General features: G+C 34.2%; 1 protein-coding gene across 1 annotated transcript in view; it reads right to left on the bottom strand.

The window, feature by feature from the left end:
- Mcr (macroglobulin complement-related) overlaps nucleotides 1-13,042 on the bottom strand; it is a 548,186-nt gene continuing 535,144 nt past the window's right edge. The window contains exons 26-31 of the mRNA XM_083138784.1: nucleotides 11,597-11,826; nucleotides 10,357-10,515; nucleotides 7,770-7,963; nucleotides 5,535-5,709; nucleotides 4,523-4,628; nucleotides 1-2,984 (exon numbers count right to left, since the gene is read on the bottom strand). Coding sequence (XP_082994910.1) covers nucleotides 2,794-2,984; nucleotides 4,523-4,628; nucleotides 5,535-5,709; nucleotides 7,770-7,963; nucleotides 10,357-10,515; nucleotides 11,597-11,826 — 1,055 coding nt within the window. The 3' untranslated portion in view covers nucleotides 1-2,793. The remainder of the gene's footprint in view (nucleotides 2,985-4,522; nucleotides 4,629-5,534; nucleotides 5,710-7,769; nucleotides 7,964-10,356; nucleotides 10,516-11,596; nucleotides 11,827-13,042) is intronic.

The raw sequence follows: 13,042 nt of genomic DNA, 5'->3' as shown, positions 1-13,042 counted from the left end.
TTTATTCCACTAGATCTTCATAACATCTGATTTATATCAAATTCACAACTCTTGAATATGTCTTGTTTTTATCACAACTGTTGTTATAATAATTCAATGACACTTAATCTGTTCTATTTATAACTGCTAATTTGAGATTCTATGATATCTTACGCCTGCAGCATGAATATTTAAATATGGAAGAATTTTTACAATTAATAATAGGATTGTGCATGTAGCATGGCAAATTCTTTGTAATGACAAAGGGTCCAAGATAAAATATAGGAATTCTGCCATGCAGTTTTTTTTTTTAATAAACAGCATCTTTTTGCTAGTTAGTAATATATTAAACATTAAGTAATGAAATTAGTACAGGAATGCATATTTTTTTTTAAAAAAAAAGGTGTTCTATGTTAATTTTATTGTTGGATTCCACACAAACAGCATGTTAGAATGATTGTTTCTGAGAGTGAATTTGAAACTGACTTGTTATGTCTTGTTTTGGTTAAACATAACTTTGAGCTACATATTTCATTTAAAAAAAATTAGAAATATCCACTTAGCACTACATTTAACCATGGAATGAACTGTGCTGTGTATCTGAAATGCAACAATAGTCGTTAAAATTTCAGATTTTCCTGAAAGATCATGAAATGGCTGGTCATTCCACAAATGCAAACATTTGGATAACAAAAAAGAAAGTATGTGTGTTATGACTATTGTCTTAGTTCATAGAATGTTGGTATGAAATATCAACTTTTTGTTTTATTTAGGAAGTACAACTCGTTTTGTTGATGATTAACTTAGATCTTAACCCCACACACAGCTGAATACTTAAGGGTCTTAGCCCTCAAAGGGCTGTTAAACCAGGAAGTTCAGTTCAACTTAAATCTTGTGTTAACAAAATTAAAAATATTTGCACAAACTATAGTGTAATAATATTTGTTAATTGTATGTGATCGGGTAGGAAGCAAAATTTGATACAGGATTGAAAATGCATTAACATCTATGAATGATTAACAGAAATATAATTAGTCATTATATGACTGAATTGATTGTAGTAGGTTCTGAGAAAACAGGTTTAAATTTGATTGCCTCTTCATTCCCAGTCTAAATAACCTACAGAACATTTGCAAAATTTGTGGAGGAGAAGTGCCTAAAATTGATTTGCTAGAAAGTAGTGTGATTATTAAGCAAATGAATACAGAAAAAAAAATTGTAATGTCATATGAATACAATGCAGAAATCAATGCTTAAGCATTCTCCATTCAGCACTGCCAAAAGTAGCTCCCTAGAAAGGCTAATTAGTTAGTGTTTGGCAGTAATGTTAAAATATCATAAGTAAGTACAGATATAGCAGTTTTTCTTTTTTGCATTTGTATAACTATGCTTTTTAAAGTACTGCATCATCAATCATATGCATATTTAGGAATGTATTATTTCCTGCTATTTTTACATGTACATTGCTTCCGTGAATAGTGAAAGCATTTTGCACAAAATCGTCAAAATATTATTTAAAAAACTTGTGAGACTCTCACATTTGTAACATAAAAAACCAAGCAAATGTAGTATCATTTTTAACATATAACTTTTGAAGTCCAGAAATGCTACAGGCTATTATATCCAAACTTTTTACTTCAAATACTTGCCAGAACCCAAACATAATGCCGTTTGAATGTTTATTTAGGCTCATGTCACTATATATACACATTCAACCATACGCTAAACATGAAAAAAAATATAAAAACACTCGATGTCACACACACACTACATGCACATTCCAATTATAATTCCTCTCCTTAATTTCTTGGTAAATTATTAACTATCCTTACGGCAGAAGCAAGCACTGAACACTTATGATGTAAGAGTCCGTATATGGTAACAAGTCACATTGAGAATTACACTTCAATTGGTAAACAGTCACTGTGCATGGACGGTTTAATTTGACTAAAAGATCTTTCTTCTTTCCGTAAGACCTATAAACTTCATCTGATCCGATACCATTCCCTTTCCTTCACGACGTAAGCTGCAACAGTGACTGCAATTGTTCTGAGATTTGTTATTAAACAACTACTTTTGTTCCTTAACAAGTGCAAACACATTTGGAGAATAACGAAGCTGTTCGCTCAAAATATGTTCCTTCCACAACACGCTGCATGATTTTAGTAACAATCTCTGGGTAAAGGCAGTTACACAATCGTCTCACTTCTATTGTTATTGCCAAACAAGAAATATCTCAAATGCATATGTATACTCTTCTATTTGACAGTCTGTCTTTCACTAACAGTGTAATCTAATTGGCTTCTTTTGCAACCTTAATCCACTGTATCATAAAAAATATTACATTAATATATTAGAACAATTTCATACATACAATATTTTCATTACATATAAAAAATTACTTTTCCTAACAGTTATAGTATATCATCTAATTGAAAATACTTTCCTCTTAAATCACTGCAGTTCCATTTTTACATTCACACAACTCCTAAGCACATTGTGTGCAAGTATGCATATATGTGTGTGTGTGTAACATTTTTTAATTTGAGCAATTGTGCACTCGTAATAATTTGCAATTTCATTATTTCGGCTGTCCTGGTCTTCATTAATACATACTTCCTCTTCACTTTCTCTGTTGCTGCATTGTTACCACATGCATCAAATTCGGAAGCAAATAGAATTATTACTTTCCTGATGGCATTGCTAGGAGGTAGTCAATTCTAATCTCACACTCACTCGTTCACTTCACTACTGTTCATACTGCATGTATATCAGATTCTTTGCACAAAAAATGTACAATTCACAATACAATCTTTAGAAAAATAGCATAGTTTTTGTCCGCAACAGTACTAGTGCAACACTGATTGCTATGAAAACAACTGAGATCCGATGGTGAGAAGCCCAACTGTAGATCGGACAGTATGGACATTGGCTACTTCCACACACCTCACATATATTAAGTAGGTATGTTGTAATGGCATCAAACATTGTTTCGTTGAAACGTTCTGAAAAGAGATAAACAAACTAAGTAATGAACTGTGTGTTTTTGTAAGATGACAACCTGGCAGTGAGAACTGTGTTACCTTAACACAGTACTGTAATAAATTAAACATTTCTGAACACACCATTAATACAATATAATAATTATGGTTACATGATAACATTACATTAATTAAAATGACACAATTTAAATGAACTGATTTTATTCACATTACAATAGATTCAATGAAATAATTTCCGTTAATTTATTAATTGAAACTGAGCTAGTTGTACAAAATAACTTAAGGCATACTGAACATGTATTATAATTTGAAAGATTGATGCAAAAACTGTGCCTTAAGGTCATGCGATACAGTCTCCACGTGACTTTTCCCAAGTTCTTCTGTCAGTGGTAGTGTACCAACTTAGCTCTCTTGGAGCCAGATCTGGCTCTTTCGGCTGTGAACTGGGATGCCCACCCCTCCGACCCACATAGACCAACTGTTGTCATAATTATACATTTTGCACATGACATGATATTGTTATATTGAATGCGTCGCCCCACTCTTATCTCCCCAGCTACTTCTTTATAGCACTGTGTTTGACGTGAAATTGACATAATAATGATATCAGGGAATTCTTTATATTCGATTTCATACGACCATCGGTGGATTATTGAGATGGGCGATGCCGCTGGATCTAGATGTTGAAAACTAAGAATAAATTGTCATCACTTTTAGAGTGACCGATAACACCCCTTTGACAACTAATATTACCCTAGGAGGCATTTTATCCAGCCTTCGTAAATCTAGCTCCATGAAAGTCAGTTTTAACTCCATTTAAGGTGAAATTTAGTTCTTTTATGAGCATCAGGTTTGGCAACACTGCCAGGAGGAAAGGAGACAAGCATTGATCATATGGGAGTATGATTTGATTTATTCTCTTGGGAATATAAAACTTCCGCTGGAAGAGAAAAATATATCAACGGGAAGAAGGCAGTTTGAAGATGCATGTCACCAGCAGAAAAATTGAAACTTCCATTTGATTAGCTGTAACTTGATGTTGAAGTGTATTCCCCATAAGGAATACATGGGATTCTGAAAATTCTTATTCATCATATTTTTGAAACATCGTGTCCAGCTTAATAATCAACATAAAAAAATGCTTCAACTTGCAACATGGAGAGAATTTCATACTCTTTGATACACCCAGGGTTTATTTTAGTAGCACTGCCCATTCGGGCGATATTGAAATAAATGCACAATTGGTGCGTAACTCTTATCTCCTCCCCTTAACCAAGAAATTCGACTATGTACCAAATGGAGTTGTCAAGCCCTCTCTATGTACCATAAGGTACTTCAGTTTGTCTTCATTCCTCCCCCATATACATATCATATGATGTTGCTATACCCAGAGAAAGGCAGGCTGCCGGCAGTCGAGAAGAGGGAGAAGATGCGGTAATGCTGTCAACTGTGGCAAACGTTGGTTTTTGTAGGAAGAGGGATGGGGTAAGGTTGCTTATCTGTGGCATACAGAGTTTTATAATATTTTTTGTGGTACTTACCTGGAGCATAATAATCATAAACCCGTGATGCAAGATATCGTGACATGTTGGCTACAGGATACCATCTTTCTACTGTAAAATTTACACATGTCTCACTGTCATCCAACTGCAAAAAGAAATGACAAATTAAGAAAACCAGAACGTATATGTAGCTATGATATATCATTGGCTTTTATCTATTCTTAAAATATTAAGAACTTGTCAAAATTCAAACACTATTGTACAGAACACTGGCTGTAATTTTTAGAAACAGTCACTTCCAAGGTGGATTAATTTAAATCAGGTGATTTTTTTAAACAAAATTACTGATTTACCTAAATCACCTTAAATAAATAATTTATAGAATAATGTACAAAAGGAATTTCTAGATATCATAATCACTTTTGGTGAAAGTACATTACTTTTGTAATCATTGTTAGGCATTAAGAAAGAAAACAAAATATATGTACTGACAGGGGGTGTAGCTCATACAAAAGGAAATGCAATATGTACACTGTAAACAGACTTTCTCGATTTAAAATTCAATAATTTTTATAGGCAAAAATAGCAAACAAATAATAATACACAAAATATTAATCTTGTTAAACTAAACATAACATACTTTTGTTAATGCTTTTCATGCATTCAGCCTATGTCATTACACTCAAGTTTTTAAAATTTGTTAGCAGACACCACAAAGTACTTCATAATTCTATGAAATGATTTCACTATGAATATTTAAATCCAATCTCATGTCTACAACCTTACATTTTATGTGTGAAATGTCACACATGTAATGCTGGAATGCCCCTTATATAGTGAATTTGATACATCCCAATCCGGGACAATGTCGTATTACAATTTATTCAATCAATTTAATCAAAATTGTCCCACGGAGCCCTTTTCACCCCCCCCCCTCCCTGCCCAGAAAATTTTCTATTTGCATCTGTGGTTGAAGATTTCACTGTACACCTCTTTCCATAACATACAAATACGCAATGTACCGGATACATTATTTTAACTTGTCACTTACATAATCAAAATAGAAAACTACTTTTCTTTCAAAAAATCTCGCCCTTTGCAGGTTCCTCACAAGCCTTGAGCGAATGTAGGCATCCAAATCCTGCTGCTGAACGATGTAGCCGGTTGGAACAGTCACTTCCAGAACTGCCATACCCGATCTGGGAGCTTCCTCTAAGTGTGTCCACCTAGGGTGTAAATTTATAAATAGATAAAACAAAGAATTCAATCCTCAGAAATATACAATTTTTAAGTTCTACGGAACAGTCAACAATTGATAGTTATTAACAATTCAGATCAAGAATGTCTTTGGAGGTGTTCAAGTCCAATAGACCCTTCCCATTAAATGTGCCACATTATAATGCATTGAAATTATAAAATACATTAAAAAAAAACATAAAATTGTATATTTAACTGATTCATTTAGAATTGCAAATGTTCCTTGAAGAACATCTATTGATCCTTAACTTCGAAAAATTCAATTTGCTGACCAAGGCAGAATTTATTTTATTCTAAAACATAAACTAAACGTTACGTTTCAACCTTCTAGCAAGGTCTTCTTCAGACTCTGTACCAAGTACAACTGAAACAAGGTATAAAACAGGAAGATATATATACACACAAAAATTACTCCCCTCCAGACACAAGATTATTAGAAAGTTTGTTTATCTGGAACAATCTTTTCCAGGTGTTCCAGAAGGTGTTAGAAAGAGTGGAAAGGAGGAGAAAAGAAGGAAGAGGAATGAAGAAAAAAGGATAAGGAGTCCAACCATGTTCCACATGAAAGGTTTGAGTTGGTGTTTTAAGTCCACTTTATGCACAGTAAGGCTAATCGGGACTGGACCTACAGTTTAAAGTGGGATCCGAACCACTTGTGCCTCCACCGGGTATCAAACCCGGGACCCCTTGATTACAAGGCAATGACGCTACCACTGCACCATGGGGGAGGCCCCTCCAGATGAAAGGAAATGTTCATCTAAATCGCCTGTCAGGTGAAATAACAGTTGACAGGAGAAGGGCACCTGGTTTTGTGTCTGGAGGGGAGAGATTTTAATAAATATCGTCCTGTTTTGTACCTTATTTCATTGTATTTGGTACAGAGTCTGAAGAAGACCTTGCTAGAAGGTTGAAACGTAATGTTTAGTTTAAGTTTTAAAATAAAATAAATTCTGCCTTGGTCAGCATATTGAGTTTTTGGTTATCATGGAAACAAGGATTAATTGTGTTATCATTAACTTCCATAGTATATGTAACAGACAACTGTAATGGTTTTTGCCTTTGAAAAAGAAACTGCATGTTTAGTTATTTACTTTACATATTCCAAATTCCTATGAATTATTAATTTATATTCATAAAAACATAATGGCTGAATTTTGCAGTAAATTTCAGGCTATTTATAGATATAATGTATCGGTAAAATTATCAGCAATTTTACAAATACACAAATATGCCCGATATTAGATGATACTGATATACCAATTAATCTGTGCCATCTCTACTTTTTAGTTATGTAACTGTATACCTATTAGTAGTATTTAGGGGTGAGCTGATACCACTTTGAACTGGAGCTGATACTCTTTCTGTTACCAATACAGATGCTTGAAAATTGTTAAGAATTAAAAATTGTTCACAATATAGATAAATATTTAAGTATTCTACTGCAATTATATTTATCAATTTACCAGTGTTTTGCTTTAAATTATTCAAGAAAATTTAATATTAAAATAGATCTCATTTACAGTACTCACAAAATTAATTTTTTCCACACAATACTAATGCAAAATAAATGTAAAAATTTTGATCGTTGCTTAATTTTCAGGATAATTGTACTCCATTAAAGATAACACCATTAAGCCTTGTTTCCATGATAACCAAAAACTCAATATGCTGACCAAGGCAGAATTTATTTAATTTAAAACATAAACAAAACCTCATTTTTCAACCTTCTAGCAAGCTCTCCTTCAGACTCTGTACCAAATACAAATGTGTGGTTATGTTTTAAATAAAATAAATTCTGCCTTGGTCAGCATATTGAGTTTTTGGTCCATTAAAGAGTTGCATGGTACTTTTGCCATCGAAACTCTGGGAAAGCATCAGCTTGTATTGGCCGAAACCAATGCATTCACATGGGCTCAACCCTGGTAGTAATGTACTCAGCTTAGGAGCAATTTCCTAATTGCCTCAATTGCTGTGATTAGTACGTACTCTGCTAGTTAGCATTCTAATCACAAAAAATATTAACAATTACCTCTGACAGCTGAAGTATGTTATGCGTGAATTATTTCTGCCAGCAAAGGTCGCCTTCGTTCTCAGATCGAAAGCAGTGACTGGAGGTGATGTCTGAAATCTTGGAATGTCCACATTGTATTGCACGGACATTTGGAGGATCGCGTAACCTGCTCCTTTTGCTTGAACTTTGACTGTTCCTGAAGCCTCTGGAATCTGGAATAAAATCAGTTTTAAAAAATTGCCTTTCATTCTGAATTCAAAAGAAGTTGTGGGTTTTGGTCTATAAATCCAGAAAATAGCAGTGATGTGTCGACCACGTTTCACCTAATCAAAAGTTGCTTGGTAGTCCTTGGCCCGCAAAGTTATTGTATTATCACGGTTTTTACGTAAGATGCATACATGAGGAATACAAGTAGAACAATGCAAAGGGAATTCAAATAGGGAATGATTAGAATGCAAGCTGCAAAACATGAAAGGTATAACAATATGCTTGTCAACCGAGGGTCCTGGTTGCATATAATTCATCGTTGTTTGTCTTTGCGCATACATACGAATCATCATAGATGACTTAAAATAGATAGAAATCCTGTGTGTTATCTGAAAAGGTCTGAAATCAAAGTAGCATTCTTTGAATCCTGAAGAAAGTCACTGCCAATGAAAATTACATTTGATGACCACCCTTCATTGTACTGTGATGTACGCATTCCTCCTCAATGAGGCAAATCCCTGATGAAAAATTCCTTCAGAAAGCATCATGTTCAAGTGCAGTATAAATAAAAATACTGACAAGCAGAAGGTCACACTGCAACATCATGTAATGGGTTTTTCCACAGTGTGACGCTTATTTTACTGGTGCTTTATTACTGAGCGAAACTGGAAGAATACTAAATGTACCATGGACGTATTTGAAGGGATATAATTGTTCAATAAGACTCCTTTAAGAAGAAGCAAATTTTGAATTCAGGGTGCCAAAGCTGCAAAATTTCACAAATGCACTGGTACAATTATAATTGCGTTAGAACGTGCACTATTCATAGTTCATGCAACATTTATTTTTACAGGTTCGCATTGAAGACATATTGGTATCATCAATTTCAAGAATATGCCACAATGTGACCAAAAGAAATTAATGCACAGAATGCTTTAGTATGTTAATTATGCAACAATGTACACATGCACTCAAATATGTTCACTTTTCTTACAGACATGCAATGTCCATAATAAGCACTAGTCGTAATAGCTGTAAGATGTTACACTACGTACCTTTTCTTAAACTTGTGTATTTGACAAATGTAACCAAGCCCTTTGTATGCAGGAGTGTAATCGGCTGGATTATGGGTACTTCGATAAATTTGCATGCAATCAAAAAAAAATAAAGATCCAATTTGTGTACATGTGTAAGTCTATTCAATTCAACATGGCAGCTGTATCACTTATCTACCATGGTTCTAATAATCTGCTGGATGTTGGCAATGCATTTGGTGTACGTACTAGGCCTACTGCGAAAATCTGCAGTGGTGTACACAAGGGGAAGGGGGATTACTTTGAGCTTGTGAAATATTATGAAAAATGCTGTGGAAAAAATTTAAATGATCAATTTATCACAGTCAAAGATCTGGGACAATACTATTACTACTACTACTACCAATAATAATAATAATTTGAATTATTGTTTCCATGCAGTACAAAGAAAAGCACAGCATTCCAAACACATGCGTCTTTCAGAGTGAATGCCTTGAAAATTAACACAAATGCTTGAAAATAAATAATGAGGGCCACTATGAATTTGGAAAAGATAAAAGTTGTTTTGTATCTCAGTTGCAACAATGTTCAATACACTTGCGTACGCAGAATTTTCTTTTCGAGAGGCACTGGAATAGTAAATGTGATGGCAATGGCTTCGCGTTTTGGAGGGTAGGATGCATAATAAAATTATTCGTATTTTTGTTCTATTGCTTTCATAAATACTATATTCATGTAGATCTCGACTACTTAATAGTAGTATTATTAGTAGTAATTCAGCTAATTAATTAATTATGAGTATTATTATTTAATTAAAGTATAATAAAACAATGGGAATGTGAATTTGGAGAAAGTTTTAGAAAATTTTTTGATAAAATTTGAAAAGTTTCATAAAATCCTGTGTACGCTACTGAAAATCTGCAAGATAGTTATTACTTTATGAAGAGTATACAATGCACTGTCTCTCTTGTCTTTGTCCTTGACTAACGAAGAAAACTCATTCAAGTTACAGCCACTAGATGGCAGCAAAAGCTAGAGCTACCTCTAGTAAGAACTATCGCCTTAAAAGCTGTAATGCGAAGTTCTATGGAAGGTTGTGGCGAGTGCGTAAAATAAAGTTCAAGCCAAAACTGCATTTTAAAATGCACTCGACACAACAGTAATTGGCTTTTTCGAATCCTCCTTCTTTATAACAACTCCTTACGTTGATGGTTTGCCTGATGTGTCAGAAATGTAGTCAGCTGATGGTCTGAGTGTTAGTAATTGAGTGAGTATAATTGCTGATGATAAAGTAACCGTATTTTTTGATATTCCACACATGGTTGAATATTTGCTAATATAACTGAATGCAATTAAAAACTTACGTCTATATACTGAAGTACACCAAGATTACTATCAGTTATGTAAAGTGTCCTGGTGTCTTTCAAAGTTGTTGATTCAACAGTTACTGTCAAGGATGACACTTCCCTCAGTCGGCTCTTTACTGTATAGTCAACCAGTGCTTTCAAAGAGACAGCAGTGTCCTGTAAAAATAAACGATAATTATATTTTAACCAAAATTACTGGCTAATTACACATATGTCACTTGGTACTCCTTAAATATGATATTCACTTAACCCTACATAATTAATAGTTATCTTCTCTTACCATGGTTTCACACAATCGTTACCATTGACACAGCATTTGTGTGAATTTAACATCCATCATGTTACATTTAACCACAAGCGTGTTGTTTCTATGATGAAAAACTGCATGCATGCATGCATTCACAGTGTGTCGCAGTAAACTCAACTAAATACTGAAGATTAGGCACACACAGGATATGTACTCATAGAAATTTTCAGCGAAAAATGCAGGCTCGACCAGGACTCGAACGTTTGTCTCTGGCATACCGTGCCATTCATCTACCACTGAGCTACCGAGCCAGCCTGGCTACAACTAAATACTGTATTGGAAAAGTACCATGTAAGTTTTCTTGTCCTTTAACTGACTCATTTTACAGATTCACTACCTTCATTAATTTTTAGATGCCCCATGGTTGTGTAAGCAGCCAGCACCGTGTAACTACAACTACCATACCATTTCTCCAAAACCAAAGATGATATTTCAGTTCTATCTTTTTTGATACATACTAGGGTCCGACATACTCAAATTGCAAAACTAAATTTTAATTGTTAGTATTTTTAACAAGCACTTTCTAAAGAAGTAGATTTCTACGCTAACATAATATAATTACAAAGATATCATGACATGTGTAAAGATAACATTTTTTTCATAAATGTCCTTCATTTTGCCATGATAAGTAGGCAAAGCATGACAAAGCATCTGTGTGAAAACAGTTATATATTAAGAACTTACAACTATAGTGGGATGCAAAATAATTAGAGGAATGACCCTCTGTTGTAAAAATACACTTGATAAACAATGCTCGCCCTTTCAGATTTTTATTTACTTGTGTTTCTTGCTTGCTTTTAATTATTTTTTTTGTAACTTTTCTTTAACTTTAATTCCTTCTTGTTGTTTGATGGATGTTATTTCATTCAGCATTGAAAGAAATACACATATTTGAACAGTGCTTCACAGAAAACAAGAACAAGAACTTACCTGTGTAGAAGCCCACCCACCATCAGTTAACCTCTGAGTCGTCAGCCACTTCACCATGGGCTCAATCAGGAGTTCGCGACGTGCCACGTACGTGAGCAGAGCATATGCCGTGGTTTCAATGTTGATGGAATCGTACTTATAGGGTAAACGAGGAAGCAAATATGGTCTTTGATTTTCTAACTTGTACGGTGGAGGTGGGACAGGTTCCTTGGCAAAATATGTTAATCCTCCTGCAAATTGAAGGGGAAAAGGTAGAAAAATATTTCTAAAGCAATAATCTAAACAAGAAACATTATTTACTAGCCCTGAGTCAATACCACCTTCAAGTAATACAAATACTTTAATATTTCATTTTCTTTATTTTTGCAACATTGTGGCGTGGAAAGATTGTAATGTCGGTGGAAAGAGCAGATAGCGGAGAGTGTTAGGAGAAGAGGACAAGATTGGAACACCGTGGAAAGAGAGGAGTGGAAAGTGGAAAAAAATGGAGAGGGTTGACTCCTATGCCAATCCAGCCAGAGGCAGAAAGACACAAAGGATGGTGATGATGTGGGGAGTAATGGATTTTGTGATTAATCTATTGTCTCATGTGAAATTATGAACTTTTAAGGCAAAACTTTAGTGGATTTTTATGGTATAGTTCCAATAGAAAACTTTTACATTAACCCTAGCTTACCCAAGGGAGAAGAGGAGTGAAAACTGAATTGAAAATAAAAGTATTGTTCCCTAGGGAGCACCCAATATTTCTGTATTACTTTTAAATAGGAGGCAAAATGCACGTGCACCTATCAGGCACCATATTTGAAGGTATGTTATTCGAGACACTCATGCCAGTGACAGTGTACAATTGGTTGGTAATGATGGCAATTTTTGTAATTATTATAATTAATAAACAACTGCTTCTAAACAGAAAAGCATTAATGGATTTTTTTAATGTTTTCCCTGAGTTTTAATGATTTTTTATTAATGATAGTAAATTTTGTAATTATTATATAATTAATAAATAACTGCACATATATAATCAACAAAGGAAGCAGTGATTCAATAACAAAATGATTTCTTGAAATTTAGTGATAAAAAAAGTGTGGGACTGTGAACCCCCCCCCTTCAGGTAAGTAAGTTTCTTGTATGGCACAGGTAAGCTAGGATTAAAATTTATAAATATTTCGAACAACTTCGAATTGTTACATTTTTCAAATATCAGCATTGGTATTGGTACTAGTGAAATTCAATAAGTGTCAACACTGGTATTGGACCATCCTTGCGTACAGTACATGAATTTCATTGGTTGATTGATTGATTGAATTGGTGTTTTAAATCCACTTTGTGCACAGATAGGCTAATCGGGACTGGACCTACAGTGTAAAGTGGGATCCAAACCACTATGTGCCTCCACCAGGTATCGAACCCAGGACCCCTTGATTACAAGGTGACGATGCTACCACT

Source organism: Lepisma saccharinum, chromosome 17, assembly GCF_977018435.1.
Source record: "Lepisma saccharinum chromosome 17, izLepSacc3.1, whole genome shotgun sequence".
Lineage (NCBI taxonomy): Eukaryota > Metazoa > Arthropoda > Insecta > Zygentoma > Lepismatidae > Lepisma > Lepisma saccharinum.
Note: the sequence above shows the minus strand (reverse complement) of the source record. Positions and strands in the feature narration are given on the sequence as shown.